At 47.8% G+C, this 24,541-nt stretch overlaps 2 protein-coding genes across 15 annotated transcripts; one reads left to right on the forward strand and one right to left on the reverse strand.

The window, feature by feature from the left end:
• The first annotated feature begins 7 nt into the window (after positions 1–7).
• Positions 8–24,380, forward strand: LOC117580808 (MAP kinase-activating death domain protein). 14 transcript variants are annotated; one of them, XM_034267511.1, is made up of 23 exons: positions 8–372; positions 4,055–4,185; positions 4,274–4,689; positions 4,799–5,360; positions 5,429–5,790; positions 5,850–5,976; positions 7,300–7,332; positions 7,961–8,055; positions 8,125–9,241; positions 9,296–9,499; positions 9,741–9,791; positions 10,505–10,913; positions 10,969–11,354; positions 11,413–11,898; positions 12,343–12,459; positions 12,693–12,947; positions 13,005–13,244; positions 13,305–13,577; positions 13,640–13,807; positions 17,489–17,497; positions 21,241–21,313; positions 21,404–21,450; positions 22,794–24,380. In XM_034267511.1, exons 2-23 carry the CDS (start codon positions 4,063–4,065, stop codon positions 23,778–23,780), a joined length of 6,540 nt encoding a protein of 2,179 aa, XP_034123402.1. In that variant the 5' UTR covers positions 8–372; positions 4,055–4,062; the 3' UTR covers positions 23,781–24,380. The 14 variants fall into 14 exon arrangements, with proteins under 14 accessions (XP_034123402.1, XP_034123401.1, XP_034123404.1 ...); XM_034267510.1 differs by having other exon boundaries at positions 4,058–4,185; XM_034267513.1 differs by having other exon boundaries at positions 4,058–4,185; positions 4,823–5,360.
• On the reverse strand, positions 6,005–6,643 carry LOC117580810 (tubulin-specific chaperone A). The gene has a single exon (XM_034267525.1). The coding sequence runs from the start codon at positions 6,589–6,591 to the stop codon at positions 6,133–6,135; it is 459 nt and encodes a 152-aa protein (XP_034123416.1). The 5' UTR covers positions 6,592–6,643; the 3' UTR covers positions 6,005–6,132.
• Positions 24,381–24,541: the final 161 nt, after the last annotated feature.

The following is a 24,541-nucleotide window of genomic DNA, read 5'->3' on the forward strand; positions in this document are numbered from 1 at the left end:
CCGGATTGTCAGTCACACCACGACCAGCGCGCAGTCAGCACACACACAAAGCTGAATTCACCGCTCTGCACCAGCTACGTGCGAAGAGAGGGCAAAAGGAAAAACTGAGAGAAAAAGAACAGTTACTTCAAATTGTTCAACTGCTTTGCATTCTTTTTTTGCTGTTCAGTGATAACCGTACATGGCAGAAAGTTAATTCTTCAAGTGCTACGCCACTCTACAAATTTTGTTGCTATTGCTGCAGTTGCTGTTCGGCTGCCTGATCAGTGCTGCCAACTCGCGATGTAAACAGAATGCAACAGCAACAAATCGTCGCACATTTGCAATAATTAAAAGTTGAGAAACACAATAATTAGTGAATAAAAGAAAGAGGTAAGTTATGGAATTTCATACGCATACATATGTACAAACCCTCGCTCAGGCTTGCCGCAGCATTGTGTATGTACTTACGTACATATGTATGTATGAACGTGTGTATACAACAAGAAACGTTATTTTTGTTGGTGCTGCGTTGCTCTGAGCTGCTTTTTCTGTGCTCTAGCTCTTCTGATTTGCTTTTGCTGCTGTTTTGTTGTATGTATGATGGAGTGCGTGTATGTGTGTACATATATTTTTTTGTGCTTAACGATTTTCCAGTGACCTTGTTGCGTACGCAAGAGCGTACAAATTTGTTCGTTAGTATGTGTGTGTGTGTGTGTCAGTGCTGCTGCTTAGCCTTGTACTCCCACCCTGCGGCTCCCCTTCGCCAACCAGAATCCACATTCTTATTTTACCATCCTCTTTCCACACACACACACACAGACATATACGCTTGTGTGTGTGTGTGTATGTATGTATTTCCATTCTGCGCATATACATTTTTGGGGCCGACATTTTCGTAGCATAGCTTGGAGCGCAGTAGAAATTTATACGGGAGCTTCCAGAGCCCCGCTGATATCCCCAGGAATTTTAACTTGGCATATTGCTTGCTCCCTACAATAGGAATGCGTATGTGGGAGTAGATGAGTGTGTGTGGCTGTGTGTGGGCCATGGTGGGGTGGTCTACTGATAAGACCAACCTTTTGTGGCCTTGATGATAGTCGGGCCTGACTACTAAGTGTGCAATTTTGATGATGGTTGATGGTTGATGGTTGATGATGTGGCTGGATGGACTCCCGTGGCCAGGTGGGCACTAGGGAATGCAACTGCCGAGCCCTTTATTGATTTTATGATACCACCACCAGGTCGGCAGGAACGTGCATTTGGGGTGGGAGGGGGGCAACAACAAGTCATTCACACCACATGCAGACCGAAACGGAACGGAATGGGAGCTATGGCACAAATGGAAATTGCTAAGCAAAGCAGACAGAGTGACAGACAGAGACTGCCAGTCCATGGACGTCCACGGAAGAGCTTGCCCACCTTTCCCCTCTACGCTAAGTGGCCTGAGTGGTGACAGGAGAGTGCTGCCTGCTCCCAGCCTCGCTCCCCTTCCCGTGCCCCTTTCCCAATGTCGCACGTACTTAATTCAGGCCAGAAATTCCATTGCACACGCATAAGACTGAGAGATCCCTGTGGCTGCTGCGTTTCCTTGGGTTGCCTCACACAATTCTCTCACTTGTGGCACACTCGCACCATCTCCATCCATTTGCCATGAATGCTGAATGGTGCTGCACACTGCGTTCTTTGCGAGCTTTTTGTTGTGGAATCATTTGTGGCATTTTGTGTTGCCTTCCCTTCAATTCAGTTTGATTGTTACGTGCAAAAGGCGCCATTCAACCAGTTCTGCAGCTGTAACAGAAGCCTTAGCTAAAAGAAGTTCCTTACTTGCCGTTTCCTGGTCACTTGCACGATTTCTTTGTGGGGCATTGCTTGTTGGTAACCAATGAAAAGGCTTGGTTGCATGTTTCCTGGTTGCATTGGTGATGAATTCAAGACTCTAATCAGCTTCAAGAGGAACAGTGTCCTGTTAGCTATGCTCCTACTTGATCTCAGATCGATTCAAGTGATTGGTTCGAGTATATCCCACTCCCCAAGCAGAGCACAGTCCAAGCTGTCCAAGCGTCACATCTCTCCACTTCCAAGGATGATTTCATAATACAATTCACGCGTATCCAACGCGTACGCTGCTCCACGGCGTTGACAGTTTTTTTGTTCGGTTTTCGGTTAATGACAGTTTCTGGCATTCTGTTTGCTATTTTTAACCCCGACCCACGCGAACGGACGGAGAGTGTGAGCGAACGACATCCATATCCCATCCATGCTGATGTCATATCGCGCGCGTGAGGCAGATGGGGGGTCCGCGTGCGGAGTCTGCGGTCCTGCGGCTGAGGTCCTTTAAGTGGACTCCCTCGGATGTTGTTATTTGCTAGAAAAATAGCCCTACTTGTGGGTTGCTGCGGGTAGGGGTGGCACTGCAGTAACTGCTGCTAGGCTGCAGCCTTGACATGATTCACCCTGACATGTTGTAGCCATTGTGTGTGGCTGTTGTGTGGGAGTCCAGTCCGGATCGGGCCGGGTCTCTATGTGTGTGTGTGTTCGCTGGTTGACCAGAAGGAGGTTGCGGCACCTCCTTCCAGCATAATGAAGCTTGTCAGCTGCAAGCACGCTCCATTGGTGTCCCCCTCTACCACCCTTGGCGGCGTGTCATTCGTGTGATGAATGCGCTGATGATGTTGGATGTTGATGTTGATTTTGACTTTGGTTCGCGTTTTGCTCTCTCTTTTTGCTGCTTGCTGCTTGCTGCTTTCCCCACGTTTTGTTGGCGCGGCGCTGGTGGCCTTGAGGAAAAGTTTCACTCGGCACTTGCTGGGGTGTTTTCCCTTGCATTCCGCTGCCCCAAACTCACACCCAAACCCAAACCCAAGACCCATTGCCATTGCCATTCCTCTAGCCATTGCCACTCCCACTCGACTGACGTCAATGGGATTTTGCAATTTGTGATTCGAGGCTTTAAACTATTTCAGCTTTGACATTCAATTTTCCCCCAGCTGAGTCCCGAATCCGCTTTGTTTGCTGCACGACAGTCTTCCAGGCGTCCTTCGGTACCCCATCCTACACATTCTGTCAGCCTCATCATTTCGTTGCGCCTGCGGCAAGGTCATCAGCCAACAAAGAGCAGGCCACTGACTTGACTTGACTTGACTGAACCTAAGCCATGGACGGAGCATCCTTGGCGGAGTCAGGGAGTTTTTTCTTCATCTCATATTTGCTTTAAGGAATGGTGAAATCATTTAATCGGATAGCAAAGAAAAGCACCAAAGAGTCTTGAAGAGTGCAACATGAAAGGATGATCCCATAGTTGGCAAATATTTTGTATTGTCAGCTTGTTCAATGTTGAATTCTCCTTCTCTGAAGCTGCATGAATTTGTAACATTTTACCTCAACTCAAGATACATATGTCATGAATATTCCGTTAAAATTCCTTTCAAGTTGAGAGCTTTCGGTCAAGAGTGAGACAAATTGATCGACTTGTTGTCAGTGGGAACTTTTGGGCACTTTCGCGGAATGATTTGGAAGCTAAAAGCCTGGAACTTACCTGAGGCATTCGCAGTAGTATCTTCGGTTCTCATCAATCAATGTCCTCAATGCCACAATGATTGATTGGCCAGGCTTAAGCTACAAAATCGACACAGATTGGAGCGTTGCAAATAGTTTGTCCATGCCGAACTGTTGTTGAAGCAGTCACCAGCAGGATTACCTACAAATATCAATACAAATGTAGAAAGCATATAGTTCAATGCTTAATGAATCAAAAATTGTATGACCCATCGTCCTTGGAGCACATGGACACAGAATGGTGCCAGTGGAGGTCAGCGGAAGGTTGGGCATGCTCGGCTCACATTCTAATCCCGGAATGGCATGCAATTAATTACATCACAATTGCAGCATGCGTATTAATTTGCTCTCTATTTTAATGGCTTGTGGCCCTCTCAAGGTTTCCCCTCGCTGTGCTGGCAATGTAGTCGTGGCCTTAGTTTGAGTGGCGTCGCGTCAGCCGTTTCCTAGCAGCACTTTTACTTTTATGAGCATTTTAATGGAGTCTGTGGCGCTGTAACCTTTTGGTACTTTGCAGGAGCGAGGATGTCGGACCAGCAGCGAGCTTCACTGTGCCCCCGCCTGGTCGACTACATGGCCATTGTGGGTGCACACACAACGCCGCCCATGCCCAAGGGACTGCAGGGCTTCAAGGCGCCGCCGGTGCAGGTAAGCTGGTTGCTGGTTGCTGGTTGCTGGTGGCATTGCGTTCCCCAAGTGAATCGAGTCGCTAATATAATTGAATTGCGAGTTGCAGGTGCCCGACTTGCTACGACGCTATCCGCCCTCGGACCATGCGGACTTTCCCCTGCCCCTGGACATGGTTTACTTCTGCCAGCCGGAGGGCTGCACCAGCGTGGGTCCGCGCCGCACGGGCTCGGCCATCCGGGACATGACCTCGTTCGTGTTCGCACTGACGGACAAGGACTCGGGCAAGACGCGCTACGGCATCTGCGTGAACTTCTATCGGCCCATTGAGCGGCCCAGCACTGTGGCGGGATCAGCGGCGGCTGCCAACGAGCGGCAGGGCAGCGGCGGCCATGCAGCTGGTGGATCGGGAAACGGCGGACCGGGCGGAGCTGGCAGCGGACGGGGCGGACGACGCTCCTCCGCCTTCCGGCGCGAATCGTGGCGCAAGAGCATGGAGCGCAGCTCGGACTCGGCGTTCAGCAGGCAAGTGTTGTGTGCTTGGCGCTGGGTGTGTGTGTGTGAACCGCGCCAGGGATTGTCGATTGTCAGCTTCCTTCTCAGTCTAATAGATTTCAAATCACTTCCATAATAGTTACGGCCTCTTAACTACTTCTAGCGACTACAGAAGTAACGTAGCGCCCAGCGACTCGGATCGTGAACTCACCTCGCGTCGGGACTCTGACCAGCAGCGACTCCACCAGCAGCACCACCATCACCACCAGCAGCAGCAGCAGCAGCACCAACAGGCACCGCCGCCCACATCGGTGCCAAAGCTCGGCCTGATGGCCCCCTCGGCGGACTCGGAGTCCGGTGGCAGCCATTCGCCGTCGCCGCGAGCCTCCCGCAAGCGGACCAAGCTGCGCAATCAATCGCTCACCTCGCTGTGCATCATCTCGCACCATCCGTTCTTCACGACCTTCCGCGAGTGCCTGTTCATTCTCAAGAAGCTGATCGATGCCTGTAACGAGTCCTCCTCCCCGAAGCGCGTGGGCGCCTCACAGAAGCTCAATCGGGACAATGTGTGGACGGTGCTGACGGGTCATGTCAGCGATGCGACGCCCTCAATCGTTTTGCATGATGTACGCGAGATCGAGACCTGGATACTGCGCCTTCTCTCCACCCCGGTCCCAGTGCCAGGATCGACGCGTGTGGAGGTACGTCAGCCCAGCGGGAAAGCACTCCCCTGCATGGATTTAATAATTAATTTTTGCTCCATTCCCAGGTGGAGGTGCTGTCGCCGACGGTGCATGAGCCCCTGCTGTTTGCGCTGCCCGATCACACACGCTTCTCGCTGGTGGACTTTCCGCTGCATCTGCCACTGGAACTGCTCGGCGTGGAGACCTGCCTGAAGGTGTGGACTCTCATCATGCAGGAGAACAAGGTGCTCTTTCAGTCGCGCGACTACAATGCCCTCTCCATGTCGGTGATGGCTTTTGTGACGATGCTCTATCCGCTGGAGTACATGTTCCCGGTCATTCCACTGCTGCCCACCTGCCTCAGCTGTGCCGAGCAGCTGCTGCTGGCCCCCACACCCTTTGTCATCGGAGTGCCGGCCTCCTTTCTGGTGTACAAAAAGAACTTTAGGTGAGTGCCAGACCACATTGGTTGATTCCTAACCATTCCTAACAATTAATCAATTCCAGGCTGCCCGATGACATTTGGGTGGTGGATCTGGACTCCACAAAGCTGACACCGCCCACCGGCGGCTACGAGGAAATACCCCCGCTGCCAGAGCCCGAGGGCACCATCCTAAAGAATCACCTGAAACAGGTGAGCGCCCGCCCCTTCCTTCATCCTTTTTAGCTGTGTATATTTGGTCTATATTTGGGCGGTTTCACTTCGAACCAAACGAAGGCTTGAGGCTGTAGGTTTGAGTTTAGTTTACATTTAAATTTTGGCTGATAATCGAGCTGTTACTCGAGTGTCTCAGGGCTCGTCGTCCAGGCTCTGCTTCGAGTCTTGCACCAGCTGCTGGCACTGTTCGTAGAGCGTCAGATCAAGCTGCCGCAGTTGCTGCTGGTGGATGTCCAGCATTCGCTGCAGTCTATCGACCTCGTTGCGCATCTTGAAGACAATGCCCGGAAGCATGGCCTGAGCATTGATCACAACCCGCTCCTGCACCTTCAGGCGTTTCTCGTTGAGACCCTCGTGCCGAAACCGCTCCAGACGCTGCTCCTCCAGCTGCAGTTCCCAGTCATAGTGAATCTTTTGGTGCAGCAAGTGCTTGAGCAGGGCGCGATAGACGATCAGCTGCTCGAGACGTGGATCGGATGCACTACCGCCAGTGGTGGAGTGCTGATTAGGCTTCGGATTGGCTTGGCAGTCATTTTCGTTTGCTTGTGGCTTGCTTAAGTGCGGACAGTTCATGGCGCTGCTAAGGAACATAAACTGTTCACAAATTGTAGAACTTGTGTAAAACGAACTGAAAATCTGAGCGTGCCTGATGCGCATTTGAAAACTGAAAACAAAACTGAGTCCTCAGTCCTTACGCTTGATGTGGGTTTAAAAGTACAGTCACTACGGAGAGCTGTTACGAATAGCTGTTACGAGTTTTTGGTGCTCAAGGGTCTCCAGGTGGCAGGCTCAAGGCTGTAATCGTTATCGCTCTCATAATCGTTATCGTTTCACGCTTTCAAATTTGTTATAATATCTAGACGTGTGTGTGATGTGTGTGTGTACATGTTTTGTCTGTGTGCAGACTAACAGAGCTACCCCTCCCCATAATACACTCTCTCCATCTTTCTTTCTCTTTTGTGTGTCTCTCTCTTCCTTTGCGTATTTGTATACACTTTTTATACACGTTCTTATCCACCCGCCTATCGATGTGTTTCCCCCCTACAACATGTACATCTATCTACATACATAATTCTTCTATTGTCTCTATCTATCTCTCTCTCTTTCTTTCTCTCTGTGCCTCCTATGCTCTGCTATGCATCTGCTCTGCTCTGCTGTTACTGTTCCGACACTCATCTGCATTATCTGTTATATGAAACTTGTTAAACTCGATATCACAACTTTAACTACAACAACGAAAACGAAAACGAAAACAACTCCAATCAATCAACCAACAAATAACAACCCACAACTATGCAGGCAATGCTACTAATGGATGAAGCTGGACTTGGTGTAAATATCGTTCACATAAATGTTATCGTTTCTAGTTTATCGTTTATCGTTTAACCGTTATTCCGTTCCGTTTCTTGGTTTCCTCAGTTCAATAATATACTTTTGTGTACATACTCTAAGCATTACTCATATATAAAATAATATACAAAATACTCAAATGTAGGATATGTCTTAGGCTACACATTTGTAAAACTAACATGCATGCCTTAAGTACAGTCGCCATTCCATATCTTGTAGTAGAGACATCTGACTCGTTCGTTTGTTCGTTCATAGATGGAAAACTGTCAGGGTGATCCTCAGGGTGCGACACTCCACTTTCAATGGATCCAAATAAGCAAATCAAAGCTTCCATTTATCTATCTATCTATCTGTCTGGTACATGCTCTCGTCCCATCTCTTTACTGCTTCGTGTTCTGCGTGCATGTCATGACAGCCCTGTCCTCTATCTCTATCTCTATAGCCCTCTATCTCTCTCTCTACTAGAGTAGCCTTAAATGAGCTCCCTAAGAGCATTCTACTAGCCCATACCCTACCCCCTGTTTCCCCTATCTCATAGACAGTTATGAGTTAGAGCTCTATTGATGGGATCCAAGCCTAACTAATTCGTTTATTTGAACTCCCTCCACAGGCACTCACCTCTATGACGGCCACCAATCAGGCCGTTTCCTCGCAGCAACTTCTGCCCTCGGTGAGGGACAGCCTCCAGGAGCCGCCATTGCTCGGGTAAGCCTTCTTATGCAGCAGCTCCATTCCCCAGTGACGACTGACAAGCCTTCTGTGTCGCTTCTTTAGGGTCTCTCAGATGCGTTTGCCACTCCAGACGCCACCCCACTCGGCCCAGGCCAGCCAAAGGAACTCAATGTCAGCCCAGGGCAGCTCCCGACAGCCCAGTCCCATGAACTCGCCGGCCCTCAATCCATTTGTGTACGGCACGGACGTGGACTCGGTGGACGTGGCCACGCGGGTGGCCATGGTGCGGTTCTTCAACGCCCAGAACACGCTGGCCAATTTCGCCGAGCACACGCGTACCCTGCGTCTGTATCCGCGTCCTGTGGTCGCCTTCCAGATCAACAGCTTCCTTAGGTCGCGGCCGAGGGCCTCGCAGTTCTTGAATCAGTTTGCGCGGACACAGGCTGTGGAGTTCCTGGCCGAGTGGTCGCTGACACCGACGAATGTGGCCTTCCTGCGTGTGCAGACGGGCGTCATGGATCCCATGCAGGTGGGGGACAAGCCCAAGTGGTTCGCCCACTCGCTCACGCCCATCCGCTTCTCGGTGTGGGACGATGGCAGCTCGCTGAACGGCGCCCTGCGATCCCTGAAGCAGCTCGAGTGCCAGCCCACGGACGAGAGTGGCTCCGATTCAGAGGGGGCGGATAGCAGCAGCTCCTCCTACTCCTCCCTCAGCGACTTTGTCTCGGAAATGGCCTCCTCGGACCTGTCGCCCAGTGTGCACGACGTATTTGGCTCCTACAATCGACCCCATGTGGTGCCCCAGACGCTCTCCTCGAACCTGGATCCGGCTCTGGTCTATCATCCACCCAGCAAGCTGCAGTATCCCGAGGGACTGTATCCCGATGCGGCTGCCAGCAAGGCGGAGGATGAGGAGCGCGCCGACTCCCCAGTCTCGTCTTCTTCCAGCCGCTCGGATCTGAGCTCTCCCAGCTTCAACCGCGACTCGGAGTTTGACTTCCAGCCAAAAACGGGACAAGTGCAGCCTGGACAGCCGGGACAGGCGGCCTTTGAGCTAGCCACGCCACTGTCCATGCGTCTAGAGGCCACCATCAAGATGGCCAGCATCGAACAGGAGCCGGACACAGGCGCCACGATGGTAGCTGGCAAGAATATAGCCGCCAGTGCCAAGCTTCAGCGACATCCCAGCGACGTGGAACGGCCCGAGAAGAAGATACCGGTAAGGAGATAATCTTCATTCCTCTGATGCGCCCTTTAACCCATCCCGTTGCAGCCACCTCTGACGCCGCCCGTGAAGCAGCCGAGCGTCAGCAACATCCTGGCCCGCACCGGTAGCTCGGGCTCCAGTTCCAGCAGCCCCGGACGCCAGAGCTCGCAGAGTTCGCTGTTCGAGAACTTTGCCTCGCATGCCAAGGAGCTGGTGCGCGAGACGACGCGCCAGAGCAGCCAGGAGGGACTGCTCGCCCACGTGGACAAGGTGAGTTCTGTGTTCCGGGTTGAGGGTTGCGGTTCTGGCTGACAAATCTTACTTCAATGTGGGACTGATTTTGATGTGCTGTTGTGCCCGTGGTCGTTGATCTGGTCTACTTTCTTTTCTTTCCCTTCTGTGGTACACTCTTCTGTTCGTTTTCCTTTTCCGTTTTGTATTGTGTTTTGCTTTCGTTTTGATTTCTTTGGCGCTGTCGCACGTTCCATGTGTCTGCTGTACTGTACTGTAGCATGCGCTGGACGAAGATCTTGACGACAAAATGCGTCATACCTTCGAAAAGGTTGGTACTCTCCCCGCCCAGTCCCAGTCAACAAAAACACACAGAAAACGAAACACACCGAAAGATAGAAGCATTCACTAAAACACACGATACTCGCTACACATAGCCATCTACTCGTTCAATGTTACTCGCTACATAGTCTTAAGGTACCTGGGGACCGTAAATAATGAATATTTATTTATTTATTTGATTTTTGCATTCATCATCATCCATTTAAAGTAGTTGCACGCAAACGAAACGATTCCTTAACGTTGAGTTTTATTTTTCCACCCAAACCTAATTATTATCATTAATGATTATCCTAAAGAAATTAAGTGATTACGGTCCCTGGTTTCTACTCGTCACGTATTTACGTAACACACAGACACTCGCTGCAAATATCATTTACTCTTTAAATATGACATGCAACATAGCTTAACGTCACATGCCACCACACATCCTCCATCCAACATCCTACATCCTACATCCACTCCCATGTACTGCGCATAGACCATTCTTTATGTGGTGCCGTCTACCTAGATTCGTTGATTGTTGCTCGTTGCTCGTAGCTCGCAGTAGTGCCATCATCGTAGATGCCTGCCTGAACGTAGAGTCACTTGCAAGAGACTTGAGCTTTTCTTTGATTGCATTGAGTGCTGCAGTTCGAAGATTTTAGTATTGTTAAAGGCATTGCAGGCACTCCACTAATCCAGTTCTTATACGATGATCCACAGTTTACGCTGCATGCAAAGAAGGCGGCGGGCGAGGCCTCTAAGCAGGCCCTGGAGGTGTCCAAGCAGGCGGCTGGCGTAAGCAAAAATACCCTCGAGGATCTCACTTATGTGGGCAAATCAACGCTGGGCGATCTTACGAAGACTGCCAAGGAGGCGGCCACCAAGAAGGGCATCATCAAGAACGAGGAGCACACCGGAGGCCCAATGCCGCCGACTGGCGGTGGCTCCAAGCCACCCGGTTCCCAGATGCAGATGCAGATGCAGAGGCAGTTGCAGCAGATACCCGGGGGCGGTACCGTTGGCGGAAGTGGTGGAAGTGGCAATAATTTCTTCTCATCTATCGGCACCGACTTCAACGGCCTGGCCTCCTCCACCTCCACCATGTTCTCGGGCATGTTTGGGGGCAAGAGTAAGTGCTTAAAAATCTTCATCAAGAACTCATGGCTGATCCACAGCACTTGCAGAGAATCAACAGAAGCAGGCTGCAGTGCAGCAAAGACCTTCCAGTGCTGGCTTGGGGAAGGGCAAGTCGGGCATCAACTTTGATCCGTTTCCCAGCCGCAAGGGTCTGGTGGAGCGGACACCGCTGATCAAGCACTCGGGGCCGCGGCAGACGCAGGAGGAGCTTACGCGGCAGCAGAACCAGGAGCGTTCGCACAGCAATGCCGAGAATCAGGCCTTCCTCAAGGACGTGACCAATCAGGTGCTGGCCGGCGAGGGTGTCGGCTGGCTGAAGCTCAATCGCTTCAGGAAACTCATGGAGGACGAATCCTATCGGACGCTGGTGCTCAGCAAGCTGAACAAGACACTGGACCGCAAGATAGCTCCCGATGATCACATTGACGATGTGGTAAGTCCATCTCGCGAGACTTATTGCGAGGCATTTGCTGATCTCGGATCTGTTTCAGTGTGTGACCAAGCCCGTGTGGAAGGGAATGCTCAAGTGTGTGCAGGCCATTGCCTCCGGCCTGGATGCGACCTTTGCAAACTTTGGGCTGGGTGGAATGGCCTCGGTGTTTCAGCTGATGGAGGTGGCCCACACGCACTACTGGAGCAAGGAGATCAACGACGGCAGCGACATGTCCTCCAGCCTGCTCTCCAGCCACGCTGCCAGTCCCCTGGGCAGCCGCGAGAACCTGCGCTCCCCCAGCTCCCCCAACGGCTCGCACTCGGGCCTGGGCAGTGAGTGGGCCTCGCCGCAGGAGTCGCGCAAGAGCTCCACCAACCATGCGGGCATGCCAACGTCCCAGGCCGGTGCCACACCATCGGCCGTATCGCGACGACTGTCGGCTGCAGACAGCCAGGATGGCCAGTCAACAACGGAGATGTTCAAGGACATGTTGTCACAGAAGAGAAGTGCCTTGAAGAACATGCTCACCTCGTTCGATTCGGATGTGAGTAGGCCGCACCAATTGCAATCCCTCTGTGTGTCCACACATAATCCAGCCATAGTCCAATCAGCGCTTGTAGCCAATATCTAGCTAGCAAATGCCAATGCATACCATAAGCTTACTTATCCATTGCAAAGCAAGTCAAATCAAAGCATCGCTCAGTGTATCTCAGTGTATATATCGTATATCCGTATATCTTATCGTTTATTGTAGAATTTGCTTATCCGCATACTCAGTATATATGTATATATATATCTGTATACTTATACATATATATATCTATATCTATATATCTGTATTTGTATATCGCACTTCTTGTGTAGAAGTAGGCTTTGCCTTGCGCCTCCCAGCTCCCACACCTGTCCCACTCCGATCCGATCCGATCCGCTCCGCTCTGCTCCGTTCTGTGTATTCGCACTTAATCTTGTGTGTTATGTCAATCCGTAGGCTGCTGGCTCTACGGGTGCGCTCTCCGTGGTCAGCGATCTGCTACCAATGGGCAGTCTGAGCGTGCGCATGCCCTCCAGCTGCCGGTCCACGGTTTCAGACACCGAATACGAAAATGTAAGTAATCCGAATACATGAGGCTTCGTTCTCTGAACCGAATCTAAACCGAATCTGATCTGATCACAGATCAGTCAGTCTATGGTGTGCCTCGACTTTACGGTTGTTTGCCATTCCTCACTGTGGAAAGCTGCCTCGACAATTTCTCTTCTCCCACAGCCCACATCCAACACTACCCGAAAAGCGAACGTACATCCAATCAACTGACATAATCTCTCTCGTGCATTTCACAGACCACAACGTCAAAGGATTCGAAGAAGAGCGGAAATCTGTGGTCGGGCAAGTCAACGCTTAGTGCCGGCTTCCGCTACACGGGCGGACATCTGATCAACACCTCCTCATCCCCGTCGCCGGACAGTCCGCGGGTGTACCTATTCGAGGGGCTGCTGGGCAAGGATCGCTTGAATCTCTGGAACCAGATGCAGTTCTGGGAAGATGCTTTCCTCGATGCTGTCAGCCAGGAGCGTGACATGATTGGCATGGATCAGGTGAGTTCGGTGGAATATGTTCGATTTTCCTATCGATTTTACTGTCGCTTTATGCAGGGTCCCATTGAGATGATGGAACGCTACAAGTCGCTGAGTGAATCGGAGCGGAAGCGTCTCGAGCACGACGAGGATCGTCTACTCTCCACAATGCTGTACAACCTGACGGCCATCCTTGTGATGCTGAATGTGGGCAAGGATGAGATTCGACGCAAGATCCGCCGGCTGCTGGGCAAAAGTCACATTGGACTGGTCTACTCCCAGGAGGTGCACAATGTTGTCGATCAAATCAATAATTTGGTGAGCCTCCGAACGAGTGAATTGAATACCAAAAGTTAACCCCAACAAATGTCCCTTCAGAATGGAAATGATATTGACCTAAAACCACTGGGATCGAGGCTGCTGCATCGCCAGAGCTTCACTGTCCACCAAGGCACCGATGTGAATGGACCACTGCGCTTCATGGAGGTGCGCGACGATGGCCTGGTGCTGCGCTCCGTGGACGGCACAATTGTGGAGCGCTGGTGGTACGAGCGGCTGGTCAACATGACCTACTCGCCCAAGACCAAGCTGCTGTGCCTCTGGCGGCGCAACGGCGGCCAGACCCAGTTGCACAAGTACTACACGAGAAAGGTGAGTGGTTGGTTGTCTGCAGTCTGAAACGACGGAGTCTAAACTGAAGTGTTTGATCACAGTGCAAGGAGCTGTACAATTGCATCAAAGATGCAATGGAGCGAGGTGGAACTCCGACCAATGTGCCCGAGCTGGGCGGTGAGTTTCCCGTGCAGGACATGAATACGGGCGAGGGTGGCCTGCTGCAGGTCTGCCTCGAGGGTGTCGGTTTGTTATTCTCCAACAGCAAGGTAAGTGCTCCTCCAGCCCGAAATCGATGTCGATCTCGAACCAAACACACTCACTCACACACCCACTCAGCAACGCACACACATGGCTACATCGAACTCTCTCCTTACTCAGCGAATCCACACGCGACACAGACACCCAGCCACCCAGCCACCCAGCTACCCAGCTACCCGCCCCCGACCCTAGATATCCGATATCCGAACTCTCCGCTTACTACTCCGCTCTATGTATCTGAAGCATCTGCCTCCGACTCAACCCCAAGACCCCCAAGACCCAAGAATTTTCTCTCCACACACACACACACACGCACACACACACACAACCAAAACGAATCATACGAAAGAGACACCTCTGCGGACACGCTTTTACCGGTTATTATGGTGTTGTCTGTGTCCACGACCAGGCCCATGACCAGTCAATGGGTTAGGGTTATAAGCAGCATGATCATCCCTAAGCCATTGAATACTAAATCTAAGACTTGGGCACAAAAATCGTTAGGGTTGGTTGGCTCCAAAATCTCAACCCTTGAGTCGGGAGCTGTGGTAAAAATTCCATATGCAGGATATGATATGATATGGTATGATATTTGTATGTACATACCCGCGTACACAGTCATATTGGGTGTATTCTATCTGTATATCTATCAAGATATCGATACTCGTGCATTTTCCCGCCACCCCCACTTGCCTTCGTTTCAGTGTTTCATTTCCAAAACGTTTTTCTTTCGTTTCTGTTTCTGTTTCTTTTTGTTTCAGTTTCAGTTTTAGTTTCGATTTCGGTTTCTCCCCCCCACCATTTTTTCGCTTGTGTTTTGTTCGATTTCCGATGATTTCCCTGTTGTGTGTGTGTATCGTCAATCTCCATAGAAAGGACTGCATCAAAATCAAGGACCTTCTCAATATAAATGTGCATATATACATATACACACACAAGAACATGTATTTATATGTATGTGTACATCTGTATCTGTTTATTTTGTTTGGTTTTCAGTTGATCTTTTCTTTGCAAAAATATGTCTGTACAGAAATGTAAACCCTAAACTGATTGAACCAGCCAGACATAGCTCTGAATCTGAATCTGAATCTGAATCATAAGAGGTCTCCTGTCTGGGGATGTCTGGATAAGCTGGATAATTTCCCATCGATTGTCCTTTCCTTTGAGTGTTTCATTTTCCATGTTGGTTGGGCCAAACCCGACCCAGTAGCAAAACCAGACCCGAACCCCCGAACTTCGCATACTACTTACTACCCCACCAATCCAACCACCCCCAAGCTAACGTATTTTACTTTACTGATCTCTCTCTCTACCTCTCTCTCTCTCTCTAACAATCTATCTACTTCTCACTCTGTCTGTCTCGCTCTCTGTCTCTCTCTCTCTCCGTTCTCTTTCGTTCCGTTTGTTGGCTTTGGTTTTGGCATTTTATTTTGACTCGCCTTCTTATATATTCTTATTCTACTTACATTATATTATTCCTAAGTCATCATATAACCAAAAAACAAAAGAAAAATACAAAAGAAAATCGAACAAATCAACCGAATCTCTTATCTTATCCAATCTTTTATCGATCAAGTAAAAGTATACATGAAAGAAATAAAAAAAAAACCAAAAAAAAATCCAAAATATTTATATATACCATATATATCCAGAAAATCCATCTACTTATATCATATCCATATATTGTGCTAGTGAATGTACTGAATGCTATATTCATTATACTCTCTATTTTATTTATTATCTAACCGATTCAAACGATAACAAAAAAAGAAAAGAAAAACAACCAAGAAAAGCATTTTTCCTTATTCTTTTGATTACTATTGACATTCTTTCGACTCCTACTCTTCGTTTGGTTACATATATGCTCACCCACCGTTTTTGATAATCTCTTATTCGCCTTATCATTATGATTGTCTCTATTAACGATTAACGATTACGATTAACGATTGCTCTGATTAGCGATAACTCGATTAACGACTGCCACCGATTAGTAAATCTTTCGTAAGCGTACCGCCATTTACCCCTGTACCGCCACGCCCCCTAATTCCACTAGAATCCACCTATCGACATAGAAATGAAAAATATTATATAATTAATAGTGCAAAAAAAATACTCTTTCCTCATCGGTATTGCGTTGTCCCCCAGCTGCCAGCTGCCCTGGGACTGGCTGATCAGTCAACCCTCGTGATCGCCACCACTCCCATTAGGCCCTGATTGTGCCTGTTTATCATTTAGCTGTACAATAAGTATATATCGAACCACTTCCGTGTCCCATCGCGACATTTTTGTTTGGTATATTTCTATAAACTAAAGTTTGTTGTGTTTCTTCGCTTTTTATTTCCTTGTTAAACTTCATCCTTGGATCCAAACATTTATATATGTTTAATGTGAAAATACAAAAAGAAAACTGAAAATTAATATGCAGAATGCAGAATACAGAATACAGAATACAGAAGGTGTTCTAAGCTGGTAACCTTTGAGATGGTCCTTGTGTACAATCCTTCCTAGAACAGTTTCCTTTCGATCTTTGGTTCGACTCTGTTTTGGCTGATTGGCTTACGTCTTTGATTTACATCTCGCTAGTGCTTCCTGATCTCTTCCCCCCCCCCTCTCTCTCCATCTCTCTTTTTATATATACACCGACATATGTATATACTATATAAAAGTCTCTCTCGATATCTCGCTCTGTCTCTCTTCCCATGAGTCTTTATCTTTTCTTTCGTGCAAAACACACGAAATGTTCGTACAAGTTTATGTTCTTTGGTTTATCGTAAGCTCAGCAATATCTTTCGTACGCCACATTTTATGTTCCATTGCCATTCCGTTCCGTTCTTATTTCTGTATCCGTATCGATTCTCCTCTGTTCGTTCGTTCTCTCTTTTTCTCCTCCTGTTTGGACGATTTCCGTCCGTCCATCTTTCCCCTTAAGTATGATAACCAAAACAGAAACAAAAGTATTTTAAGAACCAGCAGATCCATGTCCTACCCATGATATATGTACTATAGTATCTCTCTGGAACTCTAATGATCCCCAAAAAAAAAACAGAAAACAGAAACCGATAAAGCAAGCCCCCATAGATTCTCCCCCCTCCGTCTAAGCAAACGACTCTAACATAACAACAACAACAACCACATTTCATATCGTTTCTATTTAGACTATCTATCCCAAAAAAAAAAAAAAACAAAAAAATACCACAAAAACTAAATACCCAAACCGATTCGCCAGCAAATTAGAAATTAAAAATTGAAACTAACAAAAAAAAACAAAAGCAACAAATCTTTATGAACGAAAAACAAAACAAGTTTTCTCAACTTTCCTTTTATAATTTTCTTTGTTGTTTGTTTAATGTTCTCTGTCGAACGTGGAACGCTGCACATTTGCTCGCTCTCCCTCCTTTGTGGACCAACCAAATAATCACGTTCCGTCTCGAAACGAACCGAACCGAACCGAACCGACCTGAACTGAAACTGAATCTGAATGTGAATTGAAATTCGAATTGAACTATTCCAATGATTGGTCTACTTCTCAAACGCAAAAACAAACTTATCAAACAAATCAAAAACAAATCGCTCTAAAAATCGAAACGATAATGATAACGATAACGATAAAAACAAACTGAAAAACAAAACGAATCAAATGAATCTATAATGAAAATACGATCTGAAAAATGTCTGAAAATACGAAAAAGGATTTCGAGGTATTGCAATGAACAAATTTCTTCTTATATTTGAACTTAAATTTATAAGCAACTATTGTTCTTTAAATGCCCTGCTCCACCACCGCCCAACAACGCCGTCACCCAAAGACCCCACACACCCTCACCCTCACCCTCACCCTAAACCACACCAGCTCCTAGATCCCTACACCCTAACTACAACCCTTGCAAAAAATAAATTAAAAAAAAAAACAACAAAATATTTTCAGTTATTGCATTAGTCATCATGATTTTTAACTTGGACTCCTTGCGTTCGAAATACACACTTGATTTAATCCTTCACTTTCACCCACTCACCAAACTAAAGAGTAATAACAACAAACAACAACAACAAAACCAGAAACCCAATAAAAGTATACGAAAATATTCTGATGTGGCATTCAACAGTTGAAAAAAAAAAAAAAAAAAAAAAAACATAAAGTTAAAACAAAAAATTAGTAGTTGATATTGAATTTTAAACCTTAAACCGCAAATAATATATATACACCCTAATGTATATTATTTACATGTATCTTGTTTTTCGTTTTGTTTTCGAACTTTCTCTCTCTCTCTCTCTCTCTCTCTCTAACTCTCTACCTACTTAATTTTTGAACTGTTGGTTAATTAGTTGGTTGGTTGGCTAGTTGGTTTGATTGTGTGTTGAACGGAATACTGAGCCGTACTCTTTGTAAGGCCTAGAATGCGGAATAGAGTACCAAAGTAATGCCGAAGTAGTTATGAACATTTGGTGATTTACCGCTTTTGATTTCGCTTTTTTGCCACCCATTCCAACAGAATAGAAGTACATGCTGTCGTTTAGTTAGTTATTAGTGATATATGCAGAGCACACGCACATGGGGCACCACCACCACCACAAACTCCACTCTCCACCCACCAGGACCACACACTGCCAGTCCAAGTCTTTGGGCTTTCGCATGCCAAGCACTTGCCACACCACCAATTCGAATATGGTCCCACACACCACACTCCACACACCTTTCTGCCCACATACAGACACACTAAGACACTGTAACGTACCCCGCATGGAGAACCCAGAACAGATCACGCCTTCAGAATCAATAGAAAACAAACAAATTCATTGATTACAGTTCTCCCACTGCCTATTCGTAGTATTGTTCCATTCCATGTTTAGTTTTGCATTAGTTTCAATTCCATTCAGTTATTTTCTGTACTGTTCTGTTCCGTTAGTTTCGGACAAAGTCGGTGTCTTGCTCGCTCTCCCCACGTGAATGGACAGAAGAAAGACTCTGAGATGAATGAGATAGAGAAAGCAAAGAGTTCAACTCGAGATGAAAACGAGTCCCTGCGAAGGACAGCAAAGCCAGAACGCATTGGATCGTGTGTTAAGCTTGTTTGGTTGACTATTCAGTTAGTTTCCGCCACATGGTCGTAGAGTGGGTCAGACAATTCACCAGCGAGCAACCAACAATAGACAAGAAACAAAAAAGTTCCTTAGTATTGATTTTGATTTATGTTTTTGCTTGTGTAGAGAGTTCAGTTTGTATACCAACGACTTGAGCATCAATAATAGTAGTTGTAGTTCCAAAAGTGACAAAAACCAAAACCAATTAACAAAACAAAACATGAATAATACCCAAAACCAAATCGTATCCTTAGAGACAAACAACAACAAAATAACTATCCTAGAAAGCCCTTAAATATCTATGAATTAGAATGGAGAAAGCAAATCACAACAAAGTGAAACAGTCCAATGCGGTTTCCCATACACTCCATCTCCATCTCTGTGTAACTTTAAACACTTGCTATAAATCATGCTCTGTTCTGTCTCTATTTCTCACTCACTTATAGACTTTGCTTGCGTTTGCCTCTTCGTCCATTTCCTTTCCAGTTTTGTTGCTTCCGTTTCGAAAGTTAGTGTCTTGAAGCAACAATTTAGCTTGTCTGAATGATCTGAATGATCTCATGCTTCCCCAGCTATAGCTACAGCTACAGTTACACTTTCATTTCCATAATAAGCATCCAATAAATAGAAGTTTTTGTGCTAATTCCACATGCTGCATGCTGTTACATGTGTGTTACGTTATCCACCACATTCCTTCAGCATCCGTTTCCGCATCCGCATTCCTATCCCAAAATACCAGCCTTACACCTCGTCTGGACAACGACTAACGGATTGTGAGAGCGACTGTACCCAACGATCTCTAAACCCCCACCCCCACACAGCCCCTTGAATCTTTTTCTGTCTATTCCCAAGTGAAAGCTCTCCGGGAGATTGCGGGCAGCTTGCTCCTGTTGAGCTGCATAAATGCCAACCGATGAAGTCCCTGAAAATCCAAACGCTTCCCCTGCCCTGCTAGAAATTCATTTAGAAACGAAACAACATTTTGGTTTACTTTTAATTGTGTTTCGATTTTTTGTTTGTGTACTCATACTCGTGAAAGTCACTGTAACACACACACACTCACACTCACACTCACAGACAGTAGTGAAGTTTTAGATGATTTTCCGTTTCCATTAGTGCCGATTGTACAGCAACTGTACTTTCTCTCTCTCTCTCTCTCTCTCTCTCTCTCGATCTCCCACACAAAGTATATACTCTCGTACATGCCTCTGTATATACCTACTTACATAACTATGTAGTATGCCGTTTCGTATCCGTAAACGATATCTAACTACTTAGTATGCGACCATCTCACAAGTGCTAATTAGAACCCCAACCAAAACAAAATATATTCAAAAACCGAGAAACAATATTAAAATTCCGTAATGAACACACCACACCTACATACATACATACATACATACATACATATTTATACATTTACATATGTATGGTAAAAGCGAAGAATGTAGACAAAAATGTAATTAAAAACATAAAAAAAAAGCCAAACAAATGAGCAAGAAATTTATTTAATTTTGCTGCTGCATTCTCTCTCCGTCTCTCGCTCTCGCTCTCACTCTCTGCATCTCAGTCTCAGCTTTTGTTACATTCCGTTGTTTGATTTCCTCTTGCGTTCCCCCCGTGTCGATATCGCCCTTCTGTTCGGGTCCCCTATGTTCCCTTCTGTTATGTTTCGTTCCGTTGCATTCCGTTTTCTCCATCTCCAATGCACTTCTAACTAAATGCCACTACACCAGAAGCATGCTGTACATAGATGCAATATTATGTAGTTGTAGTTGTAGTTGAATGCATTTGTACCCAAAGCTATGCTCACGCCCGGCATGTGCTTGCGATATCGTTAAGCTTTTGTTTGCCTGCTCGCCTGCTTCCGCCTGTCGCTTACAATTTGCCTTCTTTTGTGTTCCGTTCCGTTTCGTTACGTTACGTTTGATTTCGTTGCGTAGCTGTACGTTTGATGACCACGCTAAAGGAAACAATTGAAAGAAAAACGAAAAACGTTAAACCCCTCTCCCCCCCCTCAATGCTATAATTTATCACGTGTATACGCTCCCTCTATCTTCTGTACCTCTCTCTCTCTCGCTCTCTCTCTGTCTCTGCATAACTGCCTACTTCTGTCTCTCTCTCTCTGTCTCTCTTTGTTGAACAAAGTTTTGTGTGAAAGCTTTTTAGTTTTCCGCCTTATTATTTGCATTCGGTTAGTGTTTTTTTTGTTGTTGTGAATTTCGGTTTTGTTTCCATTCTGTTGCGTTACGTTCCCTTCCGTTACGTTCCAATCTTCCGTTCTGTTCAGTGACGGAGACGCATTCGCATGTGCAAACAGCAAAAAGCGCAACTAACCGCCTTCTTCCGGCCATAATTTCAGTTCTTTGTGCGCCTGGACCACATCCGCAAGTGCTTCACCCAGAAGGGCGGCATCTTCGTGCTGGAGGAGTACAGTAAGTACTGTATACACACGCCAATCGATCCGTCATGGCATCTACCTGTGCCGCCATCCAAACTGATCCAATTTGCGTTGCTCCTTTCAGATCCCAAGACGCGCAATCTCATCCAGCGGAAGTATCAGTCGAGCATGGTAAGCGCCAATGTACCCACCATAATTCACCACATTGCTGCCGCGCACACCCCACATTCAGGCACTATTCACCACACCATTCATCAATCACACCACCGCACTCTGCACTCTGCACTCTGTTCCTTTATCGACTGTTTGTACATAAACCTGCTTGGGCATCAGCCAGCCAATCAGAGCCAATCGATCCTGCAAATTTTGTGCAAATTTGTATGTAAAAGCGATAGACGATTGCAATTTGAAATGTTTGACTGTAACAAATAATTGCACAGTTCGTTTTGTATATATACGATATTAAGATTTGTTTTTTTTTTCTTTTCCTTCTTTTTCCATTCACGTCTTTTGTTTCTCTTTTTGCATTCGTTTTCTTTGTGAATATATTTCTATGTAAACGACAACAACATCTACAACAACAACAACAACTACAACAATAACAACAATATGCCTGCAACAACCACAACTACACATGCCAAACACCACCACAAAAACCTCATTAAAAATATCATCGAAACACACACAACCAACCACACCACACACGTACCGCCTTCCACATCGACTCTTGAATAAATGTGAAACTGAAACTGAAACTGAAACCCAAAACCCCACAAAAGGCATCGGAAATAGTCCTGAGCTTCCATCGCGTGACCTCCGTGCAGTTTGCCTACGTCTGTCATCTGAAGGGAACATCCCGTAAAGCAAAAGCTAAAGCTAAAGCCAAAGCCCTTGCCGACAACCCACAAGGAACCCAGGCCCAGCGTCAAACGGATCCACCGCAGGAGGGCTCATTGGCAGTGGAATCCAGCGAAAAGTGAAAAGCAAAGTGAAAATGTGCCTTGAATGTGCTGTGCAGTCCCACATACAAAATCTGATGTAAATAAATTCAAGCAAAACATTTGAAATACTCTTATCTATAATTTGTACGTATGATCTTCCTCCGCCACAACTACAACACACACACACACACACACACACACACAATTGTAACTCAAATGTTCAATGGGGGGATGTTGAATTTTGGATGATTTTTGTTTCTTTTGTTTCTGGCTTTGGCTTTTCTTGAGTTTGAACTTTATGTTTGCCAGAAGTCGCATGCATTCTGGGGTTTCTTTTTGGTTGGTTTGAGGGGAAGCCTTTTGCTTGTTTTGTGCCTTGTTGTGTCGTGCAAGCACCATTTCGTGCCACTCCGAAACCACCCAGCCACCAGCCACTGAACCACAATCGACACTCAGCTCATGACCAAAACACCAAAGCCAAAGAACCACAGAACCACACACGAATCAATCAACTAGAAGAAAAGCTAAAATATAACCCACCCATCCCCTCTGCTACGCCACAACAATTGCCAGTCCGACCAGATCTGCTATTCGGTGCTGTGCGTCTTCTCCTATGTGGCGGCCGGGCAGGACCAGAAAAAGAATCCCGTTGTCATCACGCCTCAAATCCAGGACATACACGCCCAGCAGAAGCAAAAGCATCAATCGCAGTCGCAGTCTCAGTCGCAGCAGCAGCAACAGCTACCAACTGCAGCTAATCCCGCCCAGAACCGCAGCAGCGGCAAGCAGCAGGGCGGCAACATCACCATTAGGCATACGGTGCCGATGCAGAAGCCGACAATCACCATGTCCACAGTCCAGCCGCAGGCCAGGATGCCCTCCTCGGTCACAGTGACTGCTGCTCCAGTTCCAGTTCCAGCTCCAGCTCCAGTTCCAGCTCCAGTTTCGGTTCCAGTTTCAGCTCCCAATCAGCCCGCCACAGGCGCAGCAACAGCCACAACCATTGTGAGTCCCACGCCGCATGGAAAGCTGCCACAGCTGCCGCCCCGAGTGCCCTCCCAGCCGTCGACGGAGAGCCTGGCATCGATCAGCTCGCCGCCGCCCAAGCAACGACTGGGCGGACCACCGCCCGGCCCCCCACCGGCCATACCGCCTCGGACGGGGGCAATCGCTCGCAGCGGATCCGTGCAGGCGCAGCAGCAGCCGCCGCCGCATCAATCGGGGACGCGCTCCTTTGTGCGCCAGGCCTCGGCGAACTCGACGCCGCCGCAGTACACGCCCCAGCCGCCGCCGCCCTTCGTCATACCCAAGCGGCACACCGGGCTGGCCCGCGCCTCCACGCTGACGGGGGCACAGGCCAGCTCGCACCAGCAAGCGCAGCAGTCGCAGCAGCGCGCCAGCTATGGCAGCGTCGCCGCTGTGCTGCAGTCCATGCCGGAGGCGGAGGCTGGCCCCGGCTCTGGCTCGGGCTCCGGGCCCGGATCCCCTTCCGGCTCTGGCTCTGGCTCTGGCTCCGGCTCCGTTGCAGGCCCTTCGCCACAGGCCCACCGCAAACACTGACGAAGGAGTTCATTCTTCAAATTCGGTGGCGGCGGCGGCGGTGGCAAGAGCGATGTAACTGCTGCAGCCGCAGCCGGAGGCGGAGGCGGAGGCGGAGGTGGTGGACATATGGGCGAGGTGCCGCATCCGCACAGCCACAGGCGCGATGTGTGCCGCACCATATGCATTCCCTGGCTGTGATCCGCCAGCCAGGAGAGCCTAGATCGAGCGTAGAGCTAATTTGCAGTCGCATTTGTGGATCAGCCACTAAGCCATTCCCCGCACATACCATAAGGTTCCAATGCAACTTTCAGTCTGCCTCACGGTAGATCCCAACACCAAAATGGACCCCATAAATATATCCATCTGCACGGATAGCATAGCATAAATTATAAACTAAATATTTGAATATATACGAGTGCGAGGACGCACCATACCATACAGTTCCGATATCCATTTTCAGAACCCTTCGCACGAGTAGATGTCAGATGTATTATGTGTATCGCCAATGCAAATCTTAGCTCTAGCCACGATCATATCATTAGCCGCCACTAACTATGCCAACACACACACACACACACACACACACAAGTTGTTTCCTGCTCAGCTTTAAGGCAAAAATGAATATTAAACTCGCTTACCATACCCAGGCTATGGATACCTAAACAGAGATATAGTAAATACTGTTCCGTTCGTGGAATATATTTGTATATTGTGGGCACAACAGAACAAGAGAGCAAGAGGGCAAGAGGGTAGGGAAGAGGCTAAACGTTAAGCAAACA

Source organism: Drosophila guanche, unplaced genomic scaffold (assembly GCF_900245975.1).
Source record: "Drosophila guanche unplaced genomic scaffold, DGUA_6, whole genome shotgun sequence".
NCBI lineage: Eukaryota > Metazoa > Arthropoda > Insecta > Diptera > Drosophilidae > Drosophila > Drosophila guanche.